The sequence below is a fragment of the Sorghum bicolor genome, chromosome 1 (genome assembly GCF_000003195.3).
Source record: "Sorghum bicolor cultivar BTx623 chromosome 1, Sorghum_bicolor_NCBIv3, whole genome shotgun sequence".
NCBI classification, from domain to species: domain Eukaryota; kingdom Viridiplantae; phylum Streptophyta; class Magnoliopsida; order Poales; family Poaceae; genus Sorghum; species Sorghum bicolor.
Window position 1 is genome coordinate 69,794,362 of NC_012870.2, and position 27,487 is coordinate 69,821,848.

Sequence of the window (27,487 nt, forward strand, 5' to 3'; positions counted from 1 at the left end):
AGTCGGTAGCATCGGTCTTCTGGCAGCGGATGGGATGCAGTCATCACGCGGATCTCAGTCGGTGTCTCCTAGATTACGTATGGTTATTGGCCCGATTGGGACGTGATCGTGTTTTTTTTTTTTGTGCGCTAAACGCCTAGACGCTGTTTCAAATACTGCCCGGGAGACCGAGAGGGAGTAAAAAAGATGGCAGGCAGATAGTGCCACCGACACCAACATGACCCCATGGACCTTGGGCGTCGGGCAGCACACATGCCGGTTGCTTGGAATGGAAGCGTTGGATCATTCTTTGCTACGTGGTTCACATCACCTGCGTAACGCTGCTCAAAAGCTTGGAGTCAGATCTGCTCCACGGCTCCATCTGTGGCTTACACTGGCAAAAGCCTGGAGCCAGATCTGCTTTGGCTCCATCAAGAGGGGCAGATGCAGGTCGACACACACAGGGAAACTTCGTGACACTCCTGTTTCGTTTACCGTTAGTTGGTAACGGCCTGTTTCGTATAATACTTGTGTATGTGGTTGACACCACAGGGAAACTTCGTGACCGAGGAGAGGGGCAGATGATCGGTAACACAGAACAGATCGAAACGAAGATGATTTAATTTTGGCGTACTGACACTATAAACAAACTTCTGAAGAAAAAAGGAAAGAAAAGAAAGCACACAGTGCAACAGAGAAATAGAATGCACGACAGAATGACTTATCGTGTTCATCGATAACCACATCTCAGCATATCATCCACTATATAGAACATTAAGGATCTACGTGTTCTGTTAAAATTCGATGCATAACAAAATTGAAAAACAAGAGGTATGCCTGTCAATGTTCCAGGAGTATCGACCACAACTACGTAACACACCCAACATTATATAGCTAATTTAATGTCTAATAGTAACCCAATACCTCAATGTCCCTTTGTATCCTAAATCCTCAAATAGCCGGAACCTTCCTGTTAGGCTCAAAGACATACTTGATCAAAGAATCCTTGATGGACAGCAGCTGAGGGAACTCAGCCTTCAGTTTTGACGCGTCCATCTCGTTGTTGCTTCTACGTGCGACTATGACCTTGGCCTGCTCTTCGAGTGTGAAGTTGGTCCACTTGAAATCAGGATTGATGTATTTCTTGTACATCTCTAGAATCTCATTGTGGCTGACAACGCCAGGATTGGTGAAGTTCCATATGCCCCTGCAGTCCCGTTTTGCCATCTCAATGGAGATAGGCAGAAGCTCATCCAAAATTGTCATGCTGTTGGGAATGTTCACCACCTTGTCATAACGAGCTATCTTTGTGATGAAGTTACGAGGGTTGCTTAGATCTGATGATATAGGCATCCTGACCCTAAGAGTACAGACATTATCATACTCCTTCAACAGCTCTTCCACCTGCACCATGTCAATATCACAGAAACTAGTTTCAGGCATTATGAAGAAGTAAAATCATTGAAAAAAAGGAACAACAAAGCTGAACTTACCATTGCTTTCGTTTTAGAATAAAAGGAACCCGTAAAGTTGGGTGTGTCTTCCTCTTTAAAGCCAATACCAGACCCTTCAGGGTGCTTAGCATCATACTCAAATATACAGCCTGTAGCATAATTAACCATGAGCAAACCCTGCTCACGACAGATGTCAGCAAGATTCAATGTTCCTACGACATTGGTGCGGATAGTGTCCTGTTTATGGGTCTCGCACCAGTCAACATTTGGTCTCCCAGTGACTCCGGCAGCATTGAAGACATGAGTTGGCTTCACATTTCTAATGTCCTCCAACAGCTGAGAGCGCTCCTCCAAGCGTCCTTTCCCATACTCATATGGAATCCCTTGCTTTTCACAAATCTTCCCAAGGAGGCCACCAATCCATCCAGTCCTGCCATAGATTAAGAACTTGAACAAAGGCTTTTGAGGAGCATCAGTGGCTCTTTTGGTACTGGTTGCAGGAGCTGTTGTGCTAGCTTCAGCTGGTGAAGAAGTAAGAGATTTGATCTCCTCAGTCCAGTTATGCCTTTCAACTCCAGGAGTCATCAACATCCTTGGGTGAGGGAGCAAAGCACCAGTAACGTCTCCCCAGTAATCAGGATTGGTGGTGTACCACTCAATTGTCTTCTTCAAGCCCTCTTCCCATGGTGTGCGCTCTGCCCATCCCAGTCTCTTCAGCTTCTGATCATCCAGGAAGTACCTCTGGTCATTGAAGGGTCTGTTCTCAACAAACCTGATTACTTTCTCAGTATCCAAGTCAAAGAGCCTGCAAATGTCTTTGGCCACATCAATCACCCTCCTCTCCTTCACAGTACCAATATTATACACATGTCCAACCTCCCCTTTGTGAAGAACCACCTCAAAAGCTTCAGCCACATCCTCACAGTACAGGTAGCTCCTGACATTGGAACCATCTCCATGAATTGGAAGAGGCAGACCTCTCATGGCCAAAAGAATGAATTTGGGGATGAGTTTCTCAGGGAACTGATTTGGCCCATACACATTGTTGCCCCGAGTGGTAATCACAGGAAGACCATAAGACCTTCCGTATGCCATCACAAGCATTTCAGCTCCAGCTTTTGTAGCTGAATACGGATTTGTTGGAAGCAACTGTGAGGCCTCATGATTACCAACCACAGCATCTTCATCAGTTTCTCCATAGACCTCGTCAGTACTGACATGAATAAACCTCCTGATCTGACCAGTAACCTTGCAAGCCTCAAGAAGGACGTGTGTACCATATATATTGTTTTTCGTGAACTCAAATGAATTGCCAAATGAATTATCTACATGAGTCTGAGCAGCAAAGTGCATGATGGTGTCAATCGACTCTGTGACCAGAAGGTGGTTCACCAGATCAGCACTTGCAATGTCACCCTTGACAAACTTCAAATTTTGTGAGGCCCGCGAGGGGTTGAGGTTCTTTAGGCTGGAGCAGTAGTCAAGCTTGTCGAGGACAACAATCTTGTAGTGCGGATAGTTCCTAACCAGGCGGTTGGCGACATGCGATGCAATAAAACCAGCAGCACCGGTGATAAGAATGTTCTTGGGCTCGTAAGTCGCCATCCTTGTCTGATAGTTCTCTGGCCTATTACAATTTGTTAGCAAACACAATGAGATCAGGTCTGCTCATCTGTAAAGTACAGAAAAGCAAATAGAAGAGATTTTGTTGCCATCAAAGCTGAATTGTTTTAAACATGAGCACATTTAAGTAATAGTAAAACGTAGTATTCGGATCTAATCTGAAACTAACAATGACCCCCATAAAAGACAAACTCTATATTCATTTCAGATACGTGGGTATCATGTTCTTGCTTAAGAGTTTTGCATGCTACACAATTAACACTACCAGTAAGGGCCATAAATACTACTACAAGTAAGCACAATTAGCTCGGTGAGGCAGAGAAAAAAACAGACCACCTTCACGATACTATCCTCAAACCTAGAGAATCAACTCCACAACACGCGAGGCAACCAATTCCATCGGCCACCTTTTCTCTACGAGCCTAGGAAACATTGCCGCCGACTGAAGCAAACGAGGAAGCAGGAAGTGCCGGTCTGTCGGATCAAGATCTATCGAGCTCGCGGCGAGCCACGAGGATCAGATCTATCGAGCTCGCCAGTCGCCACCACTGCGCGAGATAATAATTCGAGACACCGCGAAGCGATCAGATTCAAGAGCAGGGACTCACGAGGAGCGGTGGCCGAGATCCAGGAAGGCCGCAGTGGAGGCAGAGCCGAGCCGGGGCGCAAGCCTGTCGCGGAGGCGAAGGACGTCCGCGGGCGGTGTCGGAGGGTGCGGGAACCACGGCCGGACGATCACGATGCCTCCTGCCGCGACGGGGAGGAGATCGAGAGGGATGGGCCGTGCTGGCGACTAAACGCGGGGCGGGGCCGCGGAGTTCCTGGTGCTGACTCCCTGGCCGCTTCGCCGCGTGCTTTCTATACTCTTGCTGGCGCCTCGGCCTGGCGGAGACGCGGAGTCGCGGAGGCGGTGCCCGGCTGTCCGCTGCCAAGCCAGGCACCAGCTCAGCTTCTGACGGGCGGACCACGGGCGGGACGTGACGGCCACGGCCTGAGCCTGACGGGAGTAGGTGGGCGGCGTCTCGCGCCACGCGGATGGTGATGGCCGGATGGGGGAATTGGGATGCGGATCTCAGCGGCGCTTAGGCCTTGTTCCTAAAAATTTTGTAAAATTTTTTAAATTTTCCGTCACATCGAGTCTTTAGACGTATGTATGGAGTATTAAATATAGATAAGAATAAAAACTAATTGCATAGTTTGATTGAAATTGACGAGACGAATCTTTTGAGTCTAGTTAGTCCATAATTGAATAATATTTGTCAAATACAAACGAAAATGCTACTATTCCTATTTTGCAAAATTTTTTAAAGTAAACAAGGCCTAAAGAAAAAAAATCCCCTTTTTTGTTTCTTTTTTTATTAAATCTGCTATTTATCTACAGATATTCGTTCTTTAGGAGCATCTTCAACAGGCTAAAAAAACTCATAGATCAGTGAGTCTTCAAATGAATTAAAAAAAAGTTGAGAGTACATTTGTTGGGCTCCCCTAACCATTTATAAAATCCCATCTTATTCGCTTGAGTTTATTAGCCGAATCTGTCGGTCATTCAGCAGTGTTTTTCTCTCAAAATAAATTAGCTAAAAATACTTTCTGACATAGTTTATCAGCCAAACGATGCTCCCTCCTAAATTATAAGACATTTCATTTGTTTGACCTCAAATTTGATCACTCGTCTTATTTTAAAAAATATGCAAATATAGTCAAATTTAAGTTATTCTTCAAGAACTTTTATTAATAAACTAAGCCACAACAAAAGAAATGATATTTTGCACAAAAAATTGAATAAGGCGAATGATCAAATTTGGTATAAAAAAGTCAAACATCTTATAATTTGAAATGTATTAAGTAGAAGATAATTTCACTTCAAGAATCCCGAACTATTTGTTCACGAGGTTCTCATTTGATTTAAACCACTTTTAACACTTTCTATGTCTTTTATACATTTGTATTGAAAACATTGTCCTACTCCTTTTTCTTCTTATCCTTTCACCCCACATTTGGATATGTGCATGTATATTTTAGCGAGATTGTGTTGATTTTTCTGGAAAGATTGGGAGTCATGATAGGGAATTTGTTGAGCAAATTTTTCATCTTGCTAAAAATCAAGATTCAAAGTGGGATTTGGAAACTCTTAGAGATGCTTTAACATCAAGATAAAATTGTTTGTATCTGCCACCGCCGCCACCGCCACCATGCTATGCACTCGTGAAGAAGAAAAAAAAAAAGAAAGAAGCAAGGACAGAGAAGAGGGAAGGGACATGGTTAAATGTAAAAACACCTCCTGTTGTTGGTAATGCTATGTAAACAAAATATTACCGGCAAAGCAATATGGACTGTGAATCTATAGTTAATAAAATACCAAAAGAAAATCTAAAAATATATTTGTAAATTTTGTTGCCATAACAAGCACGATCTTACAAATTCAAGGATTATTTATGCATTTTATTCTTCTTTATTCATTGCGAAATTCTCAAATAATGTTTATTTGTCTTATCCTTGGAAATTGTTGCTTTTTTATTTGGTTCTCTTTCTCCTTGTTCTAGAATTGATGGAGCTATTTGTCCTTGTTATCCTATTCCATGCTCTCTCTAATTGATGTTTTCCCCTCAAAAAAATTCTCTGCCATTTGTTCAAAAATCTAGATGACCCCACACCAAGAATATTCACTACAAATAGCATAGAAGCTCCTCTGGCCACTGATGATGCTCAAGTCTCACCCCAAGACATCAAACTAGAAGGAGCTCACTCTACATTGGAGTACATGGCCCACGTAAAACCATTTTTTCATGTGGGCTTTGCGTCGTGCACGTTTGTTACTCTAGCGCTACCAACCATCGTTGATCTGTTTGTTCGACAACACTTCTACATAAAACTTAATGGAGGTGTGCAAAAGATATTACCGAGGCAGGTAGGCCAGTCGTCTCAGATTAAAGGTCACGGTTAATCGTGGTATTTTTCGAGACATTTTGTTGTCAGCCTCGGTAAAGCAAATACAAAATGAATGAATAAAACCTGTGGATAAGCCCGGTGAGTCCATCCACGCGACGCTGTAGTCGCAACTCGCCGAATCTCCCTGCTTGCCAGATCCGGGCACCCACACTGGTTCCAAGCTCCCGCTCGATGGATCTAGGGCCTTGTTCGTGGGAGACGGGGGGGGGGGTGGGCGGATCTACCTCCGGGGAACCGCTGTAGGGCCGGAGACGTCGTCGTATCTACAAGGTAGGGAGGGAGATGGTGAGAGATGTATCTGATAGGAGAGAGAGAGAGAGAGAGGCATACCTTCCACCAGTCAGCGCCGCCAGATCTGGCCCGTGTCACCACCAGCCAGTGATAGGAGAGGCCAGCGTCGTTGTGCCCTTCATCCCCCTAGATCTGGTCCATGCCGCCATAGAGAGCTCACCCACATCGCCGTGGTGGAGAAGGGATAAGGGGGCGCTGGTCGTGCCTGAGACGAGGGAGATCAATAGCCATCGGGAGAAAAGGGAGAGGAGGGGTCTGAAAGCCCAAGTTTGGTTTTGGTAATTAATGACACCAAGTTGCTAATGCCTTGTGTTTAAGTGATTTGAGTTAGGCATAGCAACACATGCGATGAAGGTGCATGGTGGCATGGAAAGGTGGCCACATAATCACAAAGGGATGAAGCATGAAGTGAAGATCATGGTGATAGACAAGGAGCAAAGTTATCAAGGCAAAGGTATAAACATAGGGTTTTACTTTTGTCGGTCTAAGATGAGTAGAGAAGTGATTGACCGGGTTTAGGATAGATAGCCGACTATCAAGAGAGGAAATCACGGTCATCTCTCGAATCAAGTGCTACTAGGTCTACATCTTGAGCATATGCATTAGGATCTAGTAAAGTGCTAACTTAACTCCTTTGGTGAAAATGTTTGTGAAAAGCTAACACACATGCACTTTGGTGGTGGACACTTGTTGGTGTTAGCACTTTTGCAAAGGAGGTGGAGTTCCTAGGGTTGAGAGAGGTTTGGGTTCCTCTCTCCCTCCCGCCGAGCTTGCTCGGCGGGATTCGGCGCTTTTGAGAAAAATAAGTGTATTTTTTCTATTGCGTCGGTGGGAAATTTAGAGAAATCACGGGAGTGTTTTCTCGCTGAGAAACACTCACCGGACGCTGAGTGCGGAGGCACCAGACGCTGGCCTCAGAGTCCGGTGTGCTTGACCCTGCTAGGGTTGAGCACCGGACGCACTCTGAGAGCGTCCGGTGGTTAGCGTCCGGTGTGCGGGTGTTTTGCGACCCTCTCTGCGCATGGGTCCGGTGAGCACCGGACGCTACCGGTGCTTAGCGTCCGGTGACCCGCAGGTTTACGGAACTCTCTGCGCATAGGTCCGGTGTGCACCGGACGCGTCCAGTGTGGACCTGCAGAGCGTCCAGTGGTGCGCAGGTGACCGCTAGAATCTGACACGCGAGTTTCCTGAAGGACACGTGGCCTTCCCCTGAGCACCGGACGATGGAGGTCGAGCGTCCGGTGATCACTTAGTAGCGTCCGGTGCCCCCGTTTTCAGCCCAGTGAAAACAGCCAACAGCTAGTTTCTTTGAGGGGCTTATAAATTGAGGGTGGCCGGCTTTGGGAGGTTCTCTCTTGCACTTTTGATTACTTGAGACATACATTGAGCTAGAGAATACTCCCTCCACTCATCTCCTTGCTTGATTGCTCATCCTAGTGAGATTGAGTGAGATTCAAGTGAATTGCCTTGAGAGTTGCATTTAGTGGCACTTGATTCTTGAGTTTGCTGTGGATTTCTTGTTACTCTTGGGTGTTTCCCGACGCCCTAGACGGCTTGGAGCAGTGGTGGTGGTGAGCTCGTGATTGGAGATTGTTTCGAGCCTCACCAAGTGATTTGTGAGGGGTTCTTGAGTCTTTCCCGTGAGAGATCGCAATTGGCTACTCTAGTGGATTGCTCGTGGCTTGGAGGATCCCCATCTTGTGAGTGGATGTGCGGCACCCGCTGAGGGTTTGGCTTTGGATTGCCAATTAGCTCGTGATCCATCAAGTGGGTGTATCGCCACAACGAGGAGTAGCTTGTCGGGAAGCAAGTGAACCTCGGTAAAAAATCTTATGTCATCTCTTGCCGAGGATTCTCTTGTGGTTGTGAGTGATTGGTTGGATATATCTCTACTCTACAATGTTGGTATAACAATCACTCTCCACTCCTTTACTTACTTGTATACCTTGCTAGTTGTTTAGCTTGTTTAGTTTAGTCTTCTTGTTTAGGAGTGTAACTAGCCTTCTCTTGTTGTTGTGCTTTAGTGTTTAGCCTCGTACTAGTTTGTATAGGTGGCTTGCATAGCTTAGTTGAGCTAGTGCTAGAATTGCTTCGCCATTTGTTTTACTAACTCACTTGCTTAGTGAAGTTTGTAGAAATTTTAAATAGGCTATTCACCCCCCTCTAGCCATTTGGACCTTTCAGGGTCGTCAGCATGGGAGATGGGAGGGGAAAGGAGGGGAGGAAAGGAGGCGACAGGGTGGGAGAGGGGAGGGGAGGAGGCGATGGTATGAGGCCTGAGTGCGGCTAAGTGTGGGAAGAGAAGGGAGTGATTCTAGGGTTTCTCATCTCGTTTATATATTTGACATGATAGTAGGCTCAAGTGGGCCTAGAGGACTAGGCCTGATTTACTGAGACAGTTGCTTTAGAATGTCCCCTCTGTTAATGATTTGTCAAGGCAATTGTCTTAGGATGACTGTCTCGGTTAATCATTATTAACCGAGGTAGGTATTTTAACCTCCCCGTCTCGGTTAATTGATTTTGCGAGACGGTTTCTGGCAACCGACTCGGTTCATAAAAAAAATGACCGCCTTGGTTAATGCGTACCATTATCTGAGGTGGTTGAAAATGGTGCCTGCCTCAGAGGCCTATTTCAAAATGCCTCGTAATTTTTTTTGTAGTAGTGCAAGGGACTAACCAAAGGCCTCGCTAGGCATGGTGGTAGCATGAGGGAGTGGGCTGACTTACTGTCTACCCCTATGCCACCACGAGACTAGATTAGCTTCTACGTTCTCTTCAAGTAGTTTGAATACAGTGGGTTCCTCAGAGAATCAACCGGTAGTGCTTTAGTGGCTGGTTCTTTATGTCCTTGTTATTGTCATTTACATCGAGTTCTCAATGTAACTAGGGATTTTCTCCTATGCAATCGTGTGCCATGCTTGTTGTGAGGACCCTAATTATACTAAGTCAAGTGTTATGCATCGGCCACACTTCGATTTAATGCAACTAATTCAAACGTCCATGGAATCACACCATTCACACTATCCATTATGCACATAATTCTTTTAGGTATAGAGTCTGAAGCACTCCTTTGCGTTGCTCTTAGGGTTGATAGTGGATATGGGAGTGGTAATGCGACTACCACCGTTCAGGTTGACCCCCTGATTCACGTCGAAGTGATGCTCACATTCAACATCTATTGGTATGGTGAGTCTAGTGAAGCTCACTTTATCTACGGATCAAGATATCATATCATCAAAGACATAGGCCATAAGAGGAGCCGTTGGTTGTACTATCGGAGTATAATATGAGGATTCTCGTGGTCATCTCTCTCTGCAGACCTAACGCCCTCAACGAAGACATCACTTTTTGTTTGCTAAAATAGAACGTGACTTTTTAATATCTAGTTTGTTTTATGCCCATGTCTAGACCCGGTTTGACATGCATAATTTTTTTCTGTTATTATATTTTATAAAATTAATTAATTACAATAACTATGAAATTCATATAACATGAATGTGAAATTTCTCCATTCCAAATAGCCCTTATGAATGCATTTGCGCAAGTCTTTGACTCTAGGAAGCTACATCCCTATACATGTATCGACTCTAGGAAGCTACATCTTTCTTTGTCACTAGGAAGTTTGTTCCTAAATCTAAGTGGTTGTACATGTCCTTTGGTTTTAAAGAAACAGGGTGTCACCAGGCACCGAACGGTACAGCTGCATGCAAGCCATAACCCGATGATCCAGCATCGAGCGCAACACAAACCAATTGAAAATATGGTACTACGTTTGGCATAGAAACACCAAGAACAAAAAAAGGGAGCAAACTGCAACAAAGGAATATAATTTACAAGACAATGTACAACTGCTCTTAGTCTTGGTAGTGTTCATCGATAACAGTGTCTCGGCATATCAGCCACTATTTTCAACTGCTTTTGGTCCAATCTCATATTTTCATCTGAATGGTTTAGAGATATGTAAAATTTATAAAGAAATTTATTTTAACTTTGTCAAATAAAGAAATGACCAAAATAAATATTATATATCTTGAAAAGTTATATAACTTTGTAGTTAAAATCTTTTTTGATTTAAATTCATTTAGTACTTCAAAATTCGTTTTTTTTGCCGACTATTTTTTTAGACACTCGGCAAAAGACCTTCTTTGCCGAGTGTTTTTTTAACACTGGGCAAAAAGCCTCTTTGCCGAGTTTTTTTTGGCACTTGACAAAAAGCTAATTTGCCGAGTGCCTTAAAAAAACATTCGGCAAACCAATTAACACTCGGCGAAGAATCGGATTGCAAGTAACCTCCACATCTCCGTGACCTAAATCCTCAATTAATAGGAATCTTCCTGTTTGGCTCAAAGACATACTTGATCAAAGGGCCCTTGATGGACAGCTTCTCGGGGAACTCGGCCTTCAATTTCGATGCGTCCATCTAGTTGTTCCTTCTAGGTGCGACTATGACCTTGGCCTGCTCTTCGAGTGTGAGGTTGGTCCATTGAAATCAGGATTGATATATTTCTTGTACATCTCTAGAATCTCATCGTCTACTCATATGGAGTCCAGAAAATTGGATTTTTTATTTTAAGTTTTTATTTACTATGATTTTTTTAAAGATTTTCAACCAAAAAATAAAAAAGACAAAATGTTCATAGCAAAAATTTTATACTAAAATATATCATATTATATATTCACTATATATATCTACTCATGTAGAGTTCAATAAAATTAGTTTTTCTATTTCATGATGTTTCTGTAATTTACTATATTTTTTTCAAAGATTGGACCAAATAAATAATAAAAAAAGATAAAACCTTCATAGCAAAAATATTGTATTAAAACATACTATATTATATGTTCACTATATGTATCTACTCATATGGGGTCCAACAAAATTAGATTTTTGATTTTATGATATTTCTGTGATTTACTATGATTTTTCAAAGATTCAGCCAAAAAGAAAAAGACAAAACCACCATCACTAAGCAAAACCATCTTTCACTTTAGTAAAACTGTATTAAACTACTCTAGAGAGGTAAAATACACGGTTTAAAAATTGAGATAGGTGGTTTATTCGGTTTTTGAGTTGAAAGAAAAAAACAAACTTTGAAAATTAGGCTATTGGATTTGCTACCTGCAGAAGTCACCACTGCGATTGTAGCAGGTGGGCCCGTAACCGGTTTAGGGCCCAGGGGCGTGTTTGGGCCCGAAGACCCTCCTGCTGCCCCCGCCAGGCGCGCAGGCCGCCGCCGCCGCCAACTGCACACACACCCGACGGCCGGCCTCGGTGCCTCGCCCGATAGGTCGCCGGCCCGCCTCTCGCCACGCTCCCACCCTCCTGCCCCCGCGCGCCACGACCAGCCGCCTCCAGCAGCAGCGATGCCGCCCCCGTCCCTCCTGCACCTCCACTCCCGCGCCCCGCTTCAGCCCCGCCCCTTCAGGATGAACTCCCGGGCAGCTCCGAGCAGGGTCGTCGTCTGCTCCGTTGCGTCCGCCGAGGGGTTCATCTCCGCAGCGCCGATCCTCCTTCCCGACGGTCCTTGGAAGCAGGTGACTGGCGAAATAGCAAGGCTTCCAGGCGCGGGTATCAGTGAGTGGGCTTTGGTTGGGCTTAAGACTAAACTTGGTTGCTTGTTGGTGTGAAATGCAGGTAGAAGGCGGCGTTACTGCTGCGAAGGGGTTCAAGGCAGCGGGCATCTATGGTGGGTTGCGTGCCAAGGGCGAGAAGCCTGACTTGGCACTGGTCACCTGCGACGTCGACGCAACTGTAGCAGGTATGAGTGATTCTTATGAGCTTCTATGGTCACTGACTCACTGGCATGTGGCGTGCTTCAAGTAGCAAGATGTTATTTCAATCCCTGAATGCCACTTTGGCACGCTAGGTGTCTAGTCTATGCTCAGGCCTTGTTTACTTCCACCCAAAACCCAAAATTTTTTCAAGATTCTCTGTCACATCGAATGTTTAGACGTATACATAGAGTATTAAATATAGACAAAAATAAAAACTAATTACACAGTTTGGTCGAAATTTATGAGACGATTCTTTTGAGCCTAGTTAGTCTATAGTTGGATAATAATTACCACAAACAAACGAAAATGCTAAAGTGTCACGAAATTTTTTCACCCAGAAACTAAACACGGTTTCATTTGGATTTGGATGAACTGAACAACTACATATGCTATTGTTGCTTATGTTGCAGGGCGTATTGTCTTCTGAATTTACTTGCTATGCTTTATACGATTGGTAATATATTAGTTAGGCCCAGTTCTTATGCTGAACTCCTTTCAGGAACATTTACAACAAACGTCGTTGCCGCTGCACCTGTTTTGTATTGCAAGCATGCCCTTAGTACATCGAAAACAGTAAGCTAACCCTGCCTCTCATCTGCCTTCAAACTGAAGCACTTCGCTGATCAATTTGGGCTAATCACTCGTTAATTTTTTGTCCTTTTGCAACACTTTATTGCATAGGGTCGTGCTGTGTTAATTAATGCTGGGCAAGCAAATGCTGCAACTGTAAGTGTTTATAAGTACCATATCTGTCATACTCATCAGTAGCAGTTATGAACTGTATATTGGAACTCAGTGACTGATATTGAGCTATTGTCTCAATTGATTGGCTATCAGGGTGATCTTGGCTATCAGGATGCAGTGGATAGTGCAGATGCTGTTGCCAAGGTAGGTACCTGCCCTTTAGAGGGCCTGTATGGTTTCCTTCTCAGGTAGCCTGCTTCGCATCTAGCCAGCCAGGCCTCCCCTGGCTAGGTTGTGGCCATGCTGGCAACAGGCCATTGTTGTGGTTGCCTTTATCTGCAGCGCCAGGATGCATAGAGCAGCTGTTTGGTTGCCTTGATCTGCGCTCGCACCTGCATCGTCGCGCGCGCATGCTCACGCTGCCTGTGCAAGCCAGGCCACCTGGAAACTGATTCCCGCGAGCCAGGCTGCGGGGCGCTGGCTGCACACGCCTGGGCAGCCCAGGAAGGATTGCAGGCAACTAAACGGCCTGAACATGCATCCCAGGGTCTAGGCCAGGCTATATCCAGACAACCAAACATGCCCTAGGTGTTTGTTTGCAAGTAAAGTCATTTTACTGCTATGCTAACTCCTAACCACTGCTGCAGCTTCTCAATGTGAGCACAGATAACATATTGATTCAGTCTACTGGTGTCATTGGTCAAAGGATAAAAAAGGTACACTATGATACGCCCAATATGACTGGGCTATTTGTTTCACATTAGCCCACTGATGCTAGTATGATATAATAGTAGAGTGCCTATCTGATATCTGGGCTTTGGCATTGTAGGAGGCACTTTTAAATTCGCTACCTAGACTTGTGGGCTCGCTGTCTTCTTCAGTTCAGGGGTAATAATATTCAGTATCATGAGTAGCGTATCTCAAGCCTTCAAATTGTAAAATCATCATGATAATCATTGATATAATTTTAATGGTACTTATTGTTGCTCACCTAATATACCTTCTTCAATAGAGCGAATTCTGCTGCTGTGGCCATTACAACTACAGACCTTGTTAGCAAGAGCATTGCTGTCCAGACTGAGGTTTGAATCTCTTTGTTTACTTGTAGTGTTCTCCCCTTGGATTTTATTGTCATCAATTCTTGTTCAAAACTAGATTGGTGGAGTGGCTATCAGAATAGGTGGAATGGCTAAAGGTTCTGGAATGATTCACCCAAATATGGCAACAATGCTCGGTGTATGTTCCCGCCCTCTGTTTCTCCCTCCCTCTATTGAGGCATGTAGCAAAGATTGATGGTCATTTTTTCTATTACAGGTTTTAACCACAGATGCTCAAGTCAGCAATGATGTCTGGAGAGAAATGGTCCGGACGTCAGTGAGTAGAAGTTTCAACCAAATTACAGTGGGTCTCTGCTCTTGTATATTGTTTTGATCACGTGTAAGCAATCACATAACATGGGTAGGAAATTTTGGCATCATCAATTATTTATATAGAAGGAAACGGCATGGCACATTCACATAAATCCCAGATGGTTATTAGGGGTGGGGGACACCACAATTTTGTTCTTGAACATAATCAATATATTTGGAGTATGCTGTTCATATCTTCAACCTAACAAATACTACTATGAGTTATACACTGCTAATTTAAAGAATTGATATTGCAATAGGTAGTGTGCATATTAGATAATGGAGTACCTTTTTCCTGGAAACGAGATTTAATTTTCTTGCTAATGTGGCAATCTAACAGACAGGAACTTGACCTAGGTCCATTATTTTGCAGTACTGTTATGGATTGTATGTTCTTCATATAGTTGGCGTACAAACCAATAATTGTTTTGTGCAATAATTCTGAAGGTGGATGGTGATACTAGTACCAATGACTGTGTTATTGCTATGGCAAGTGGGTTGTCTGGTTTATCTAGAATTCAAAGTCTTGATAGCATTGAGGCTCAACAGTTCCAAGCTTGCCTAGATGCAGTAAGTATTACTCCATGTTCCTTAATATTTTCATGTATGTCAGCAAGCGCTTATGTTCAGATGCACTTTAATGCGGCACAATCATTATTAAGTTATTTTTCGCTCACATTTCTGCACCTTAGTTTTTGCCCCCTAAGCAGATATTGTTTACCTGTTAAGTTCCTATGCTGACTTATTCCTTCCATGTAGGTAATGCAAGGTCTTGCGAAATCTATAGCATGGGATGGTGAGGGTGCAACATGCCTAATTGAGGTTAAGTGACATAATCCTTTGATGCTATTTATTTTAAACATGATAATTGGGCTTCTAGGTTTTAACAAACAATTTTGCTTATCTGGAAAGTTAAAACTGGACTTATCTGAAAAGTTAAAACTTTAGGGCACACTATATATCTCCTTCTAGGTTTTCAGGGATATGACACAATGTTTTACTGTCTTCTCCTGTGCAGGTTACTGTAAGTGGCGCCAACAATGAGGCAGAAGCTGCTAAAATTGCTCGTTCAGTAGCATCTTCTTCTCTGGTTAAAGTATGTTAATAGTTTTGTACCAACTTCTGCAATTCAGTAGTATATCAGCCAAAGCAGTCTTCTTTTCTCATCCCCCAGAAGGCCAGAATAATTATATTATTTGTGACAGGCCGCTGTGTTTGGAAGAGACCCAAATTGGGGACGAATTGCTTGCTCAGTTGGCTATTCAGGCATTCAATTTGATGCAAATCGACTTGATATTTCTCTGGGAGTTATTCCACTAATGAAAAATGGCCAACCACTCCCCTTTGACAGGTTAGAGAAAGTTTTATTGCATAGTCAATCCATGTTTCGTTGTTTTGGTCATTGTAAATAGATTATTTAGCTCTTCAATTAGGATCTAAATGCTTATCCTCTTTCTTTAGATCCGCTGCTAGCAGGTATCTCAAAGATGCTGGAGATGCCCATGGTACAGTGAACATTGATATATCAGTTGGTAAGCTTTCAGCTTCTTTATTGCCGAATGAAGATTATCAGTTAATGTGGTGTTTATTTATCTTTGTAACTGTTCAAAACATCTGGTTCGTCAGTGGGACCCTTTGCATCCGGCATAGATTTGTTGTTCCTGCATTTGATTTGCGGTGGCATTTCTCTTGTTCATCGGTAGTTTGGCTGATCCTATGTTATCACAGTGGCCAGGCAGACTAAACTGGCATCCTATGAGTTCAACAAATGCTTGCAGCAAACACTTGGATTTTGTCATTTATTACCCATCATTTTGTACCAGACTATTTGGTGCTCCATCTCAACTACCTTACCAAATTCTTACTAAAAAGCTACCTTACGAAATTGCTATTTGTTATTATGAATTATGTCGATTGTGTTATTGACAGGGAGTGGAGGAGGAAATGGAAAGGCATGGGGCTGTGATCTGAGCTACAAATATGTTGAAATAAATGCTGAATATACGACGTGAAAATTATATTTGCCATGAAGGGAAAAAATGTCTTCTTGGAATGAATGAGTGCAACTGCCATCAGGAGAATGTAGTTTCTATTGCAATGGCAGCCTTGCCTTAACAAGATGCTGTGGATGTATTATTTCCTGTGAGATCAATCAGATCAATGTTTTCTAAGTGTAATAATGTGATGAATAACGGTGGGCACAGTAACAACACTGACCACCTTGTTCGCTTCTGAATTTCTGATGACGGGAAAGCATTGGTCTGACAAACAATTTTTTGAAATTTGGTATACAAATCTTATTGCTGGTCATGCGTGTCAAACTGAAGTTCCACTTATATTTGAAAGTTGGACTGAAATGGTGTCAATTTCACCGTCGATCCCTAAATCAATTGGATCCCCTGTATGCAAGTTTGTCAATTGGATTCCTTGACGGTTTTCCAGCTGCCATTCTCTTGTTTTAACATTTTAGCCGTACAAACAGAACGTGATGTTGACGTAGTTGGCAACTACTCCCTCTATCCCAAATTATAAGTCGTTTGATTTTTTTAATTTTAAGTTTGACCACTCTTCTTTTTCAAAAAATTTGTGCAAACATAGTTACATTTAAGTCATTCTTGTAGTACTTTTATTAATAAACCAAACTACATCAAAAGAAGTGATATTTTGTACAAATTTTTGAATAAAACGAATGGTCAAACTTGGTGTCAAAAAAGTCAAATGTCTTATAGTTTAGGATGGATTGAGTAGTTTGTGACGTTTCATGTTAGAAATAATATTAATACGATGTTGTAGGTTGTTGTAGGTTTATTATTTTCTTTGAACTTAAAGTGTACTACATGGCTTTATATGAATCTCAGTAAGTCATATTTGATTTGGAAAAGCCAACATTTCTAGATTTATGAATAGTTAGTTTAGTTAGATTATGGGAGAATAAAGTGTGTTGTTATTAAATTGTCTCATGTTGGCTAGGTCTCGACACTCAAAATGCATCTTAGACTTGTTTGGTGTGCTGATGATACAAATCTCCCTGATCAGGATAAACTTGCTTATGTGGCTTCCAACATGTGTCTAACACGTATGAAACACAATAGTATGGCTGACTTTTTCACCCTTTGGAGACAAGGTGGTCTAGACTCGAGCCCCAAGGGAGCTCGAATGCCCCCTTGCGAGGCCAACAAAGGTCTCGGAACTAAGGTGGGCCCTTGTGATGGGCCCCACGATCAAGCTATGGGGGTTAGGTTGCTTCCTAGGAGCTAGGCTGCGGGGGCTGGTATGCATCCATCGTGCCAAGCCTAGGTGGTCATCCAAGCTACCAATCAACGGACACATGTATCCCATGGACCAAGTTGGCTGAGAAGCTTGCAACCAATCACACCCTTAGTATTCCTAAGCTACCCCTCCCGCCAGGCTATACCATGAAGCTCGCGTGGGGCTTGACTTGTCTCAACTCGGAACTATGTTTGGCTATTGGGGGCAAGTGTACCCCCTGCATAGGTATTCGTGACATACGTAGGACAAGTAATCTTGTATGGCAAGATAGTGAAGGTCAAGCAGATTTGGTACGATGGACCGTTGCAACAGTGAAGTGTGAGTAAGGCTTGGGCCGACGGACTATGAGGACCATATGAAGTTATAAAGTTATTCACATCATTTGGGGAAGAAGAAAGCCCGGAGATGGTTGCCACATGTGGATACAAGTGGCTTGGAGAATAGAGAATAAATAAGCTTCAAGTGCTGATAATGGTCAAGATATGGCGATTGTCATTGAACATCAAGATGGAGTGGATGCAATGAGAACTGCATGCTTATGAGAATTGAATTGGAGTTATTGTGGTTTTTCTCAAAGCAAAGATATGAAATGTAGGACATTTCATTTTGCTGATCTAAGGTTATTAGAGAAGTGCATTAGTGGGGTTTAGATTAGATAACTATACTATTAAGAGGATCAAATTTGTTTTACATAATGATTACCCAGTGTCACTATGTGAAATCTAACTTGGTGTATGTATTAGATCGAGTGGTATGGTGATATGCAAGTGAAAACCTTTGTAAAATGATTTAAAAATGCTAACTCAGTGCTAAAAGGTGTGGTTCTTTGTGGGATACCAATTTGGAGTTAGCCATTTGGAAAAGGTTTGAGAGAAGGGCTTGTTACAATGCTTTTGCACTCACTGAATTACTCCGGTTGTCACTAGAGGACTACTAGAGTTTAGGCTCCCACAAACAAAGTGGTTTGACCAACTTAAGTTAAATAACTTTGGTAGTCCTTAAAGATGCATCCTCTTTTCACTCTTCTGCTTAGAACTCATTTTTTGGAATAATCTAGATGGCTAAAGAGGGTGAATTACCTATAAAGATTTCTCTACAAAACTCATAAACACTAAAGACAAGTAGTTAGTAAAATAACCAGGCCTAATAGGCACTACTTTGCCTAGCTCTACTTTACCCAAAGCAAACCCCTACAAAATTCTAATAGTAGCAATTGAATTCTACTACTAGAGCACACAACCACACAAGACTAGCAACTAAACTAGGCTACTCTAGATAGCTAAACAAGAAGAGTAACTACAACTAGCTACTCTACTACTAAAGCTACGACTACTAGATAGCTACACTAATAAGCAACTACACTACACAAGCTATATATGAACGAAAGCACTAGTGTAGTGATCAATACCTAACCGAGCAAGAGATGAACACAACCAATTTGTCTCTAAAGGTTCAGTTGCTCGCAGATAGCTTAATCCCCATTATGGTGAGTCTATAAGTGAGTGACTCGTGCGCTAACTAGTCACTCAAGTTAGACCCACAACTTGTCGGAAGAACTAATCGGAAAGAACACTTCATCTAGCCATAAGCATTCCACTAGAGTTGTGCTTCATGATCTCCCGCTGCATGAGCACAAGACCCCTCACAAATCAAGTGAAGCAAGCCCCCGAACAATCATCACACGATGCTTAGCTTACTCACTGCTCCAAGCCATCTGAGTGGCTGCAGACAACAAGAGTGACAAGAAAACTACAGCCTAGACGAAGAACCTGTGCCAGTACATGCAAATCAACTAAGCAAATGCACTAGATATATCTCAATCTCACTTTGATCAAGTAACTGGTAAGGAGCTTAGTGGGAGGCTCACACAAGTGTTGGATCAGTTAGAACACCAAGAGAGGGCTTCTTTGCTTCACACCGTGGCACACTTGCTTGGCACATGCATCAATATCACACGATTCATTTTAGACACATAAGGTCAAATGCATGTGTTTGGGAACGATCCCTTGGCCAAATAGCCCACTACATGCAAGAAAATATTCTTGCTTCAAAACTTGTGTCAAATCTCTTAGTATTTTTTGCTATTTGTTTAAGGCCTTGTTTAGATGCAATTTTTTTTGAATTTTGACATTGTAGCATTTTCGTTTTTATTTGACAAAATTGTCCAATCATAGAGTATAACTAGGCTTAAAAGATTTGTATCGTGATTTACAGGTAAACTATGTAATTAGTTATCTTTTTTATCTATATTTAATGTTCCATACATGTGCCGCAAGATTCGATGTGACGGAGAATCTTGTAAAAGTTTTGGGTTTTTGGATGCATCTAAACAAAGGCCTAAGAGTCTGCGAGCTCTTCTAGTGCTTCGAATTTGGCAAATTGACTTGACATTTGTTGCTATTTGCAAACTCCCAAAACAAAATGCAAAGGATAAAACTAGGCCATGTCCAAGGGAATTGGCATTTGGACTTGGCAAAGGATAAAAATAGAAGGTCTCCAGGCGCACGCGCTTTCCTCGCGTGTGACTTTGCTCGCACGATCGAGTTTGCAAAGTCGTCCACAGCTTGGCAATTTTGCCAAGTTTGCTCCCTCATTTGCCAAGTTGCCCAAATTGCAAACTCCAAATGCAAAACCGTTGGATACCTCTTTTGGAGCTTTTTGGCAAATTACTCAAATGCAAACCTCAAATGCAAAACCCTTGGAGATGCTCTAAGGCTTTGTTTAGTTGGCAAAAATTTTGGATTTTGGGTACTGTAGTATTTTCGTTTGTTTGTGACAAATATTATCCAATCATAGACTAATTAGGGTCAAAAGATTTATCTCGCGATTTACAGGCAAACTGCGTAATTAGTTTACCAAAATTGTCTAAATTTAATACTCAATACATGTACCGTAAGATTTGATGTGATAAGAAATTTTGAAATTTTTTGAAACTAAACAAGGCCTAATATTCGCAAAACAAAAAACTGGCGATCCTCGCTGCCCAATTTCCACCACCAAAACAATTCACTTGCTCCGTGGCGCGTGCCGCCGAAAATCCTCTTCTCGTGGGCGGGAGAATGGAGGCGCAATATTTCGGCATCCCCCGAAATCTGCTCGCACCTTATTGGCCGAGGCACCCCTCCCACGGATCGTGCCCCGCTGGCACCATCGCAGCCATCCGCGCCTCCATAGATCTGACCGTCTGTTGCCCTCGCACGCGGATCGACTGGCCCACCACCCTCCGTCGCCGCGCTGTTTAAATACCCGGCGTCGCCTGCCAGTTTCCCATCACCTCGCAATCTCGCACTCCTCCAATCTCCAGAGCCCTTTGTCCTCTGTCCCGAGAAGCAACTCGCAGCACAGCCGCGGCCATGGACTCCACCGCAGCCGGAGCGGGAGGGAAGGCGAAGAAGGGAGCGGCCGGACGCAAGGCCGGCGGGCCGAGGAAGAAGTCAGTGTCGAGGTCGGTGAAGGCCGGGCTCCAGTTCCCCGTCGGCCGCATCGGGCGCTACCTGAAGAAGGGCCGCTACGCGCAGCGCGTCGGCACCGGCGCTCCCGTCTACCTCGCCGCCGTCCTCGAGTACCTCGCCGCTGAGGTAAAACAGCATCCCAACTTGCGTTTTCCCATTAAACCGTGGGTTTTGCTTCGCCTTGATCTGGCAACGGTGTATTGACTCTGAGGTGCTGATTTGTTTTGCAAACTTGCGTGATCAGGTTCTGGAGCTCGCCGGGAACGCCGCCAGGGACAACAAGAAGACGCGCATCATCCCCCGCCACGTGCTGCTCGCGATCCGCAACGACGAGGAGCTCGGGAAGCTGCTGTCCGGTGTCACCATTGCCCACGGCGGTGTGTTGCCCAACATCAACCCGGTTCTGCTGCCCAAGAAGACGGCGGAGAAGGCGTCCACCGGTGGGAGCAAGGAGGCCAAGTCGCCCAAGAAGGCCGCTAAGTCCCCCAAGAAGGCATAGAAGGGTGTCTATGCTTATCTGATGTTTACCGTCGTATTACCAGTGATGTGTTGTAGATGGGTGTGGATGGAGATTAACCGGTCTTGTAGTATGTTATCTTTAATTCCCAGTACAAGAAATTCCTAGTTTCTTGAAAGTTGAAAACGTCTTCTTATTTTCATGTCTGTATTCCTGTTCTGCCGTGTGCTCTGCATTGTATCTTGCTAAAAATCGGGGCAATGGGCAGTAATTTAGATGTGGAAATTTGAATTATGTTTTTGGCTCTAATGGGGATCGAAGTGAAACTGTTGCACGGGTCTCTTAACAAGATGTGAAATAGCAGAAGCATATGGCTGTTGCATGCTGGACAATTATGTGGCGCTTCATCCTATTGTTGAATTTGTTCCCTGCGCATTTGGTTTTCTACGTACTTGGCAGCATTTTTAGAGTTTAAAAACTTAACTAGAGAGTAACAGCAATTCCGTAGGTGAACAGATTTTTTTTTTTAAAAAATAACACCCCGTAGCTGTACTTTGCAATGGACTCATAACTGAATCGACAGTGAGTTTGTTGGTCTCGGGCTCTTGCAGTCTTGCTGCATGGAGATCTTCACGCCCTTTGTTTCACGACATCGATGAGTGTTTTATGTGTTTTATCAGTTGCCATGTACTCCTACTCCGTAACCACATAATGACAATTGGGTCTGACGTTTAATCTGAACTCAGCAACAAGTGCTTGTGGAGAAAACGAGCCTTGTAAATTGTAACATGTGAATCGGGTAATAAGGCCTTGTTTAGTTCCCCAAAAATTTTGCAAATTTTTTCAGATTCCCTGTCACATCGAATCTTTAGAGGTATGCATTAAGTATTAAATATAGATAAAAATAAAAACTAATCGCACAGTTTGGTCGGAATTGACGAGACGAATCTTTTGAGCCTAGTTAGTCAAATATTTGTCAAATATAAACGAAAATGTTATTATTCATATTTTGCAAAATTTTTTAGAACTAAACAAAGCCTAAGAGTAGTTTTTGCATGTGGAAAGAGTACACCGTCAAATGGAAATCTCATGTTGTGACCTTCTAATTCCACTCGTCAGCTTCTCTTCTATTCTCCGGATTAGCCAGAAATCTGAAAGAATAGATTTCTAGGATATATGGTCCCCACTGCTCGCCTCGTATTCATCGTGGCATCCAAGACGCACACGCCTCGTCTCTCTCTCCTTAATTTAGTGGTGGACAGTTGGCTGGATGAGTAAATGACGTGAACAGCTCGTAGCCCAAAGCAGTGATTCCTGTGCATCTTAATGGTGAAACTCATATTAATTAAGGGTAACTTGGTCATTTGGCAGCTATGCTAATCTGTCTTAAACTTGCTATAAATCTATTATTTCAGGGACGGAGGGAGTAATTGCAACTTTATTCCCACAATAATCACCAATTCAGCTTCGCCCAATGACGAATAATTTCAGCAGTTTTTCAGTAAAATTTGTGTTCGCTTGAGCGTATCAGCTAAGCAAACATATATTGTTTGGCGTGGTTTTCGAACTCAACAGATGGTCCACTTGTGATTTCTTACAGCTATCGTTCGGCGCTTGCAGTGTGATCTGTGATGGTTCTAACTTCTAACTACGTTCGGCGCTGGAATTTGACGGTTCCGTTTTTCATAGCTGTCCTTAACTAGGCCATCTGGCATTTGCCAGACTTGGTTACCTGGCTGCTAAGGCCTTGTTTAGTTTGCAACTCAAAATTTTTTCATCCATCACATCGAATGTTTGGACATATGTATGAAACATTAAATGTACATAAAAAAAATAAACTAATTACACAGTTTGGTTGAAAATCGCGAGACGAATCTTTTTAGCCTAGTTACTTCAATGATTAGCCTTAAATGCTACAGTAACCCACATATGCTAATGACAGATTAATTATGCTTAATAGATTTATCTTACAGTTTGCTGACGAGGTATGTAATTTGTTTTTTTATTCGTTTCTAAAACCTCTCCCGACATCCTTCCGACACATCCAATATAACATCCAAAATTTTTTTATCAGCAATCTAAACAGGGCCAGTTAGCCTTGCCGCAATTTTTTGTGGTAAGGAAATATCTAACCTCGTAGACAATTAAGTAGGGAAACTGACCAACAAGTTAGACTAGCCTTGTTTAGATGCCTTTAAAATTTCAAAAGTTTACAAGATTTTTCGTCACATCGAATCTTTAGACTCATACATGAATATTAAATATAAATAAAAAAGTAACTAATTACACTAATCTTTTGAGCCTAGTTAGTTCATAATTAAACACTAATTGACAAATACAAACGAAAATACTATAGTACCCAAATCCAAAAAGTTTTTTTTTATCTAAACAAGGTCTAAGTTATGCCAACAACTAAGCGCTACCACAAAAACAGTGGTTATCTAAAATTAGCTACGGTGAACTTAGGTTGCAATCCAAACAATCTATCCCTCTTGCTGTAAAATGATGATGTTTGATAACCATGGGGTTGGCAGTAGGCCGGAAAAACATGCGGTGAAAACTACCTATTTAGTGGAAACATGTAAAGTATTTTTTTTCAAAAAATAAAATTTCATAACTAAAAAACTTTACAAGTTGGTATTAACAATTATTTCATAGAAAAAGTTTGCAAAAAAGGGCTATTCTACATTTTGGATTTTGACTCAAAAGGTAAAAAAAAGAAAGCTCAAAAGAGACTTAAAGGCCCTAATGATGATGATAAATTCTGCATTTTAAATAGAACTAAACATAACTTTAAAAATTTAACATTTTATATTTTATTATTTCGAAGTACTTGACATTTTGTGTTATATATTTTATAGAAAACTAAACACACTGGATGAAAAAGAAATAATCCCATCTGCTTTCAGCCATGGGCGGGAGATCGGAGGCGCAAGTTTTCGGCGCTCCCAAAGTCTGCTCGTATCTGATTGGCGGCGCGACCCCTCCCACGGATCGTGCTCGACGAGTCCATCGCAGCCGTCCGCGCCCCTTCAGATCCGACCGCTCGTTCCCTCGCACGCGGATCGACGGGCCCACTAGTCTCCACGTTTAACTACCCGGCACCGCCTGCTGTCGCCGATCATCTCGCACTCTCACATTCCTCCGATCTCCCAAGACCTCCTCTGACCCGAGAAGCTACTCGTAGCGCAGCCGTGGCCATGGACTCCACAGGCGCCGGAGCGGGAGGGAAGGTGAAGAAGGGAGCGGGCGGGCGCAAGGCCGGCGGCGGGCCGAGGAAGAAGTCGGTGTCGAGGTCCGTTAAGGCCGGGCTCCAGTTCCCCGTCGGCCGCATCGGGCGCTACCTTAAGAAGGGCCGGTACGCGCAGCGCGTCGGCACCGGCGCTCCCGTCTACCTCGCCGCCGTCCTCGAGTACCTCGCCGCTGAGGTAAACGACATCACGCGTCTGCAATTAGACCATTGTACTGAATCTAATCTCGCAACGTCGTATCAATTCTGGGGTTCTGAATCGCTTTGCTTCCTTTGTGTGACCAGGTTCTGGAGCTCGCCGGGAACGCCGCCAGGGACAACAAGAAGACGCGCATCATCCCCCGCCACGTGCTGCTCGCGATCCGCAACGACGAGGAGCTCGGGAAGCTGCTGTCCGGTGTCACCATCGCCCACGGCGGTGTGTTGCCCAACATCAACCCGGTTCTGCTGCCCAAGAAGACGGCGGAGAAGGCGTCCAGCGGCGGGAGCAAGGAGCCCAAGTCGCCCAAGAAGGCCGCCAAGTCCCCCAAGAAGGCATAGATTGTCCAGACAGCTTAGCACTACCTTGTTACCAGTGATGCGTTAAGTTGTAGATGGGATGAATGTGGTTGGATGTGTACCTGTGTTTGCAAGTTCTGATTTATAATGGAAAGAAATGCCGTGTTTCTTAAGTCGCAATGTCTAATGCCTGATTTCATTTCTGCACTGCTGCGATGTGTGGTTTTCAACCTGGTCAGTATGGGGTTTTTGAGATCCTCTTGATAAGAACTTGCCAAACTTAATACGCAAATCTGGTAGAACGCTGGATTGTTTACTTAAATATTGGATTGTAAATTTTTCTCGATTTATTGTGAGATTCCATGAATGCGTTGGAGACATTGTGTAATTGATATTTGTGATTTAAGGCATGATTGGTTGGCTTTCAAAATATGGCAAACTGAAGATTTGGTAAGTCATGATTTTTGACTATCATTTAGTTTGCTACCATAATTTGCTAACCTCGTGGCAAAATTTTTACCCAAGTACCCAACTTTGTCATGCCAAATCCTTGGCATGTCAAATTTTGGCTGCAAAATCCAGCCCTTGGAATTGCGGATAATGTGCTCGCCGTTGCTTCTTCCTTTGCTTGCTAAATACTCTCTCCATACTTACAAGTCATACAGAAAGTCATTTTAGACATGTTAGTTAAACATTAGAAATATAGATCATGAATAACCTTTAAGTAGTTGAGTTTAAAAATCTGAAAACTATATTAATAGATTTTTCTTGAATTGTTTTTATTAAAATACACATAAACCACTTTAAATAAAGAGTCAAAATTAGATTTTAAAAACCGTGTCACAGTCTTAAACGGTTTTATTTATAGGTATGGAAATCCCTCGTAAGGGCGACATTGGGGGATGGAGGGAGCTGAAATTGAAAATAGTGATGAGAGGTACTCCGTAGTCATAATAATGCACTTTGCTGTTTACTTTTTTTTTATTAGAAGGTGCTTGTGGCTGGCAGTTCAAGTGTGAGGAGGTCTCAACATCTAGTTTCTGTGAGCTTTATCGCCGCACAAATTTTCGTTGAGGTATACAGATTCTCGATCTTTAGAATATCTTTCCCAGTCATGTTACTATATGATATGTAGAATTGTGCTTAACAGTCATCTTACTATATTATTATCTGTAGAATACCATTACCAATCTTCTCTTAGGCATTAACATTTTCATTCCTTCATTCCAAATTATAAGGCGTGTTAGCTTTTCTAGACTAGATACATAGATTTTACTATGTACTTATATATAAACTATGTCTAGATACATAGCAAATGTAATGTATTTATAGAAGTTAAAACATCATATAATTTGGCAATTCGGAACAGAGAGAGTATTGAAATCTTTAACTATATTCTTTTTGCAGATTTAGTTTTGAATACTATTTGTTAACCAACCAGATTGTTGACATGTCAACAGAAACAAATACAGGGAAACTGTTTAAGGTAGCGGTGGCATTAGAGGTACCTAAAATTAACTTCTGCATACAGTAATTTGTGAGAGGAGGAGCAGCAGCCGGCTGCGGCTAAAAATAAGCACAACTGAACACTTTGATAGAGGACGGCAATTGGAAATTCAGGAGACTTGGCATCAGACATAACTTGATGGCATTCTCATTTTCAGGTTCAGAAACAAACATACAAGCTGAAGCGTGCAGTTTCTGTAACAAATATACTTGTTACTTGCTAATGAACCAAAACAGGCTCCAACGAAGGAAAAAAAAAGAATGATCAAGATAAGCTTGGGGATCAATCTTGTAAGTAAAAGCCAGAAATCAATCTTCCGGGTCCAATTTGTTAAGATACAGTTCATTAGAGAAAGTTAAGTGAAAATGATAAGCCATGTCAGAAATTACTGTTGGCTGATTTATTGTGAAAGAAAAACACTGCTGAATTGCTGGCAGATTCGACTGATAAGCCCAAACGAACAAGGCTGAATGGCTGATACCAGATCACAACTTGATTAGTATTCAAATGTTTTTCATTTTAATTTAATTCAATTCAACTGGATTGAGTATTGCTGATGGCAGTGGAATTCCAGGCTTAGACACCCTCAGAAGTTGAAAGTATATCGGTTTGTAGGGATGAAAACTGGTGGAAATAGTCGGAAAGAATATATTGACCCCTTTGGAAAATTGGAAGTTAGGAGCCGTACATGAATTTCGCTAGAATAATCTCATTTTCACATGAAAACTGCAGAAAACAAGAAAAATCCTCGCATTTCAAAGGTGTCATTAAATGGAAAGAATCTTGGTGGATCAGAATTTTTCCATATTTGTCAATTCAATTACTTATTAGTGGTGGCTGCGGTATGGGACTACAACAGAATAGAAAAAACAAAATTTATATACAGTAA

The 27,487-nt window shown here is 42.7% G+C and overlaps 4 protein-coding genes across 5 annotated transcripts; 3 read left to right on the top strand and 1 right to left on the bottom strand.

Moving 5' to 3' along the window:
* LOC8084911 (trifunctional UDP-glucose 4,6-dehydratase/UDP-4-keto-6-deoxy-D-glucose 3,5-epimerase/UDP-4-keto-L-rhamnose-reductase RHM1) lies at positions 676-4,067 on the bottom strand. 2 transcript variants are annotated; one of them, XM_002468035.2, is made up of 3 exons: positions 3,665-4,067; positions 1,473-3,060; positions 676-1,383 (listed from the first exon to the last, which is right to left on the bottom strand). In XM_002468035.2, exons 2-3 carry the CDS (start codon positions 3,036-3,038, stop codon positions 931-933), a joined length of 2,019 nt encoding a protein of 672 aa, XP_002468080.1. In that variant the 5' UTR covers positions 3,039-3,060; positions 3,665-4,067; the 3' UTR covers positions 676-930. The 2 variants fall into 2 exon arrangements, with proteins under 2 accessions (XP_002468080.1, XP_021304794.1); XM_021449119.1 differs by having other exon boundaries at positions 701-1,383; positions 1,473-3,105; positions 3,665-3,966.
* LOC8081475 (arginine biosynthesis bifunctional protein ArgJ, chloroplastic) lies at positions 11,510-16,521 on the top strand. The gene is made up of 16 exons (XM_002465413.2): positions 11,510-11,831; positions 11,932-12,055; positions 12,571-12,644; positions 12,753-12,797; positions 12,909-12,959; positions 13,403-13,471; positions 13,585-13,643; positions 13,768-13,837; positions 13,911-13,991; positions 14,070-14,156; positions 14,612-14,734; positions 14,924-14,986; positions 15,183-15,260; positions 15,370-15,515; positions 15,626-15,696; positions 16,094-16,521. Exons 1-16 carry the CDS (start codon positions 11,661-11,663, stop codon positions 16,174-16,176), a joined length of 1,395 nt encoding a protein of 464 aa, XP_002465458.1. The 5' UTR covers positions 11,510-11,660; the 3' UTR covers positions 16,177-16,521.
* Positions 20,705-21,651, top strand: LOC8084912 (histone H2A). Its single transcript, XM_002465414.2, has 2 exons — positions 20,705-21,012; positions 21,131-21,651. The coding sequence occupies exons 1-2, from the start codon at positions 20,788-20,790 to the stop codon at positions 21,383-21,385; spliced, it is 480 nt and encodes a 159-aa protein (XP_002465459.1). The 5' UTR covers positions 20,705-20,787; the 3' UTR covers positions 21,386-21,651.
* On the top strand, positions 24,467-25,264 carry LOC8084913 (histone H2A). Its single transcript, XM_002465415.2, has 2 exons — positions 24,467-24,771; positions 24,879-25,264. The coding sequence occupies exons 1-2, from the start codon at positions 24,544-24,546 to the stop codon at positions 25,131-25,133; spliced, it is 483 nt and encodes a 160-aa protein (XP_002465460.1). The 5' UTR covers positions 24,467-24,543; the 3' UTR covers positions 25,134-25,264.

Bases quoted from the DNA above. Each gene is read 5' to 3' on its own strand.
- LOC8084911 (XM_002468035.2), bottom strand. From the start codon at position 3,038: ATGGCGACTTACGAGCCCAAGAACATTCTTATCACCGGTGCTGCTGGT. The intron at 1,384-1,472 runs GTAAGTTCAGCT...GACATGGTGCAG, and splicing joins ATTCTAAAACGAAAGCAATG to GTGGAAGAGCTGTTGAAGGA.
- LOC8081475 (XM_002465413.2), top strand. From the start codon at position 11,661: ATGCCGCCCCCGTCCCTCCTGCACCTCCACTCCCGCGCCCCGCTTCAG. The intron at 12,960-13,402 runs GTAGGTACCTGC...CCACTGCTGCAG, and splicing joins GTGCAGATGCTGTTGCCAAG to CTTCTCAATGTGAGCACAGA. The intron at 14,735-14,923 runs GTAAGTATTACT...CCTTCCATGTAG, and splicing joins TCCAAGCTTGCCTAGATGCA to GTAATGCAAGGTCTTGCGAA.
- LOC8084912 (XM_002465414.2), top strand. From the start codon at position 20,788: ATGGACTCCACCGCAGCCGGAGCGGGAGGGAAGGCGAAGAAGGGAGCG. The intron at 21,013-21,130 runs GTAAAACAGCAT...TTGCGTGATCAG, and splicing joins TCGAGTACCTCGCCGCTGAG to GTTCTGGAGCTCGCCGGGAA.
- LOC8084913 (XM_002465415.2), top strand. From the start codon at position 24,544: ATGGACTCCACAGGCGCCGGAGCGGGAGGGAAGGTGAAGAAGGGAGCG. The intron at 24,772-24,878 runs GTAAACGACATC...TTGTGTGACCAG, and splicing joins TCGAGTACCTCGCCGCTGAG to GTTCTGGAGCTCGCCGGGAA.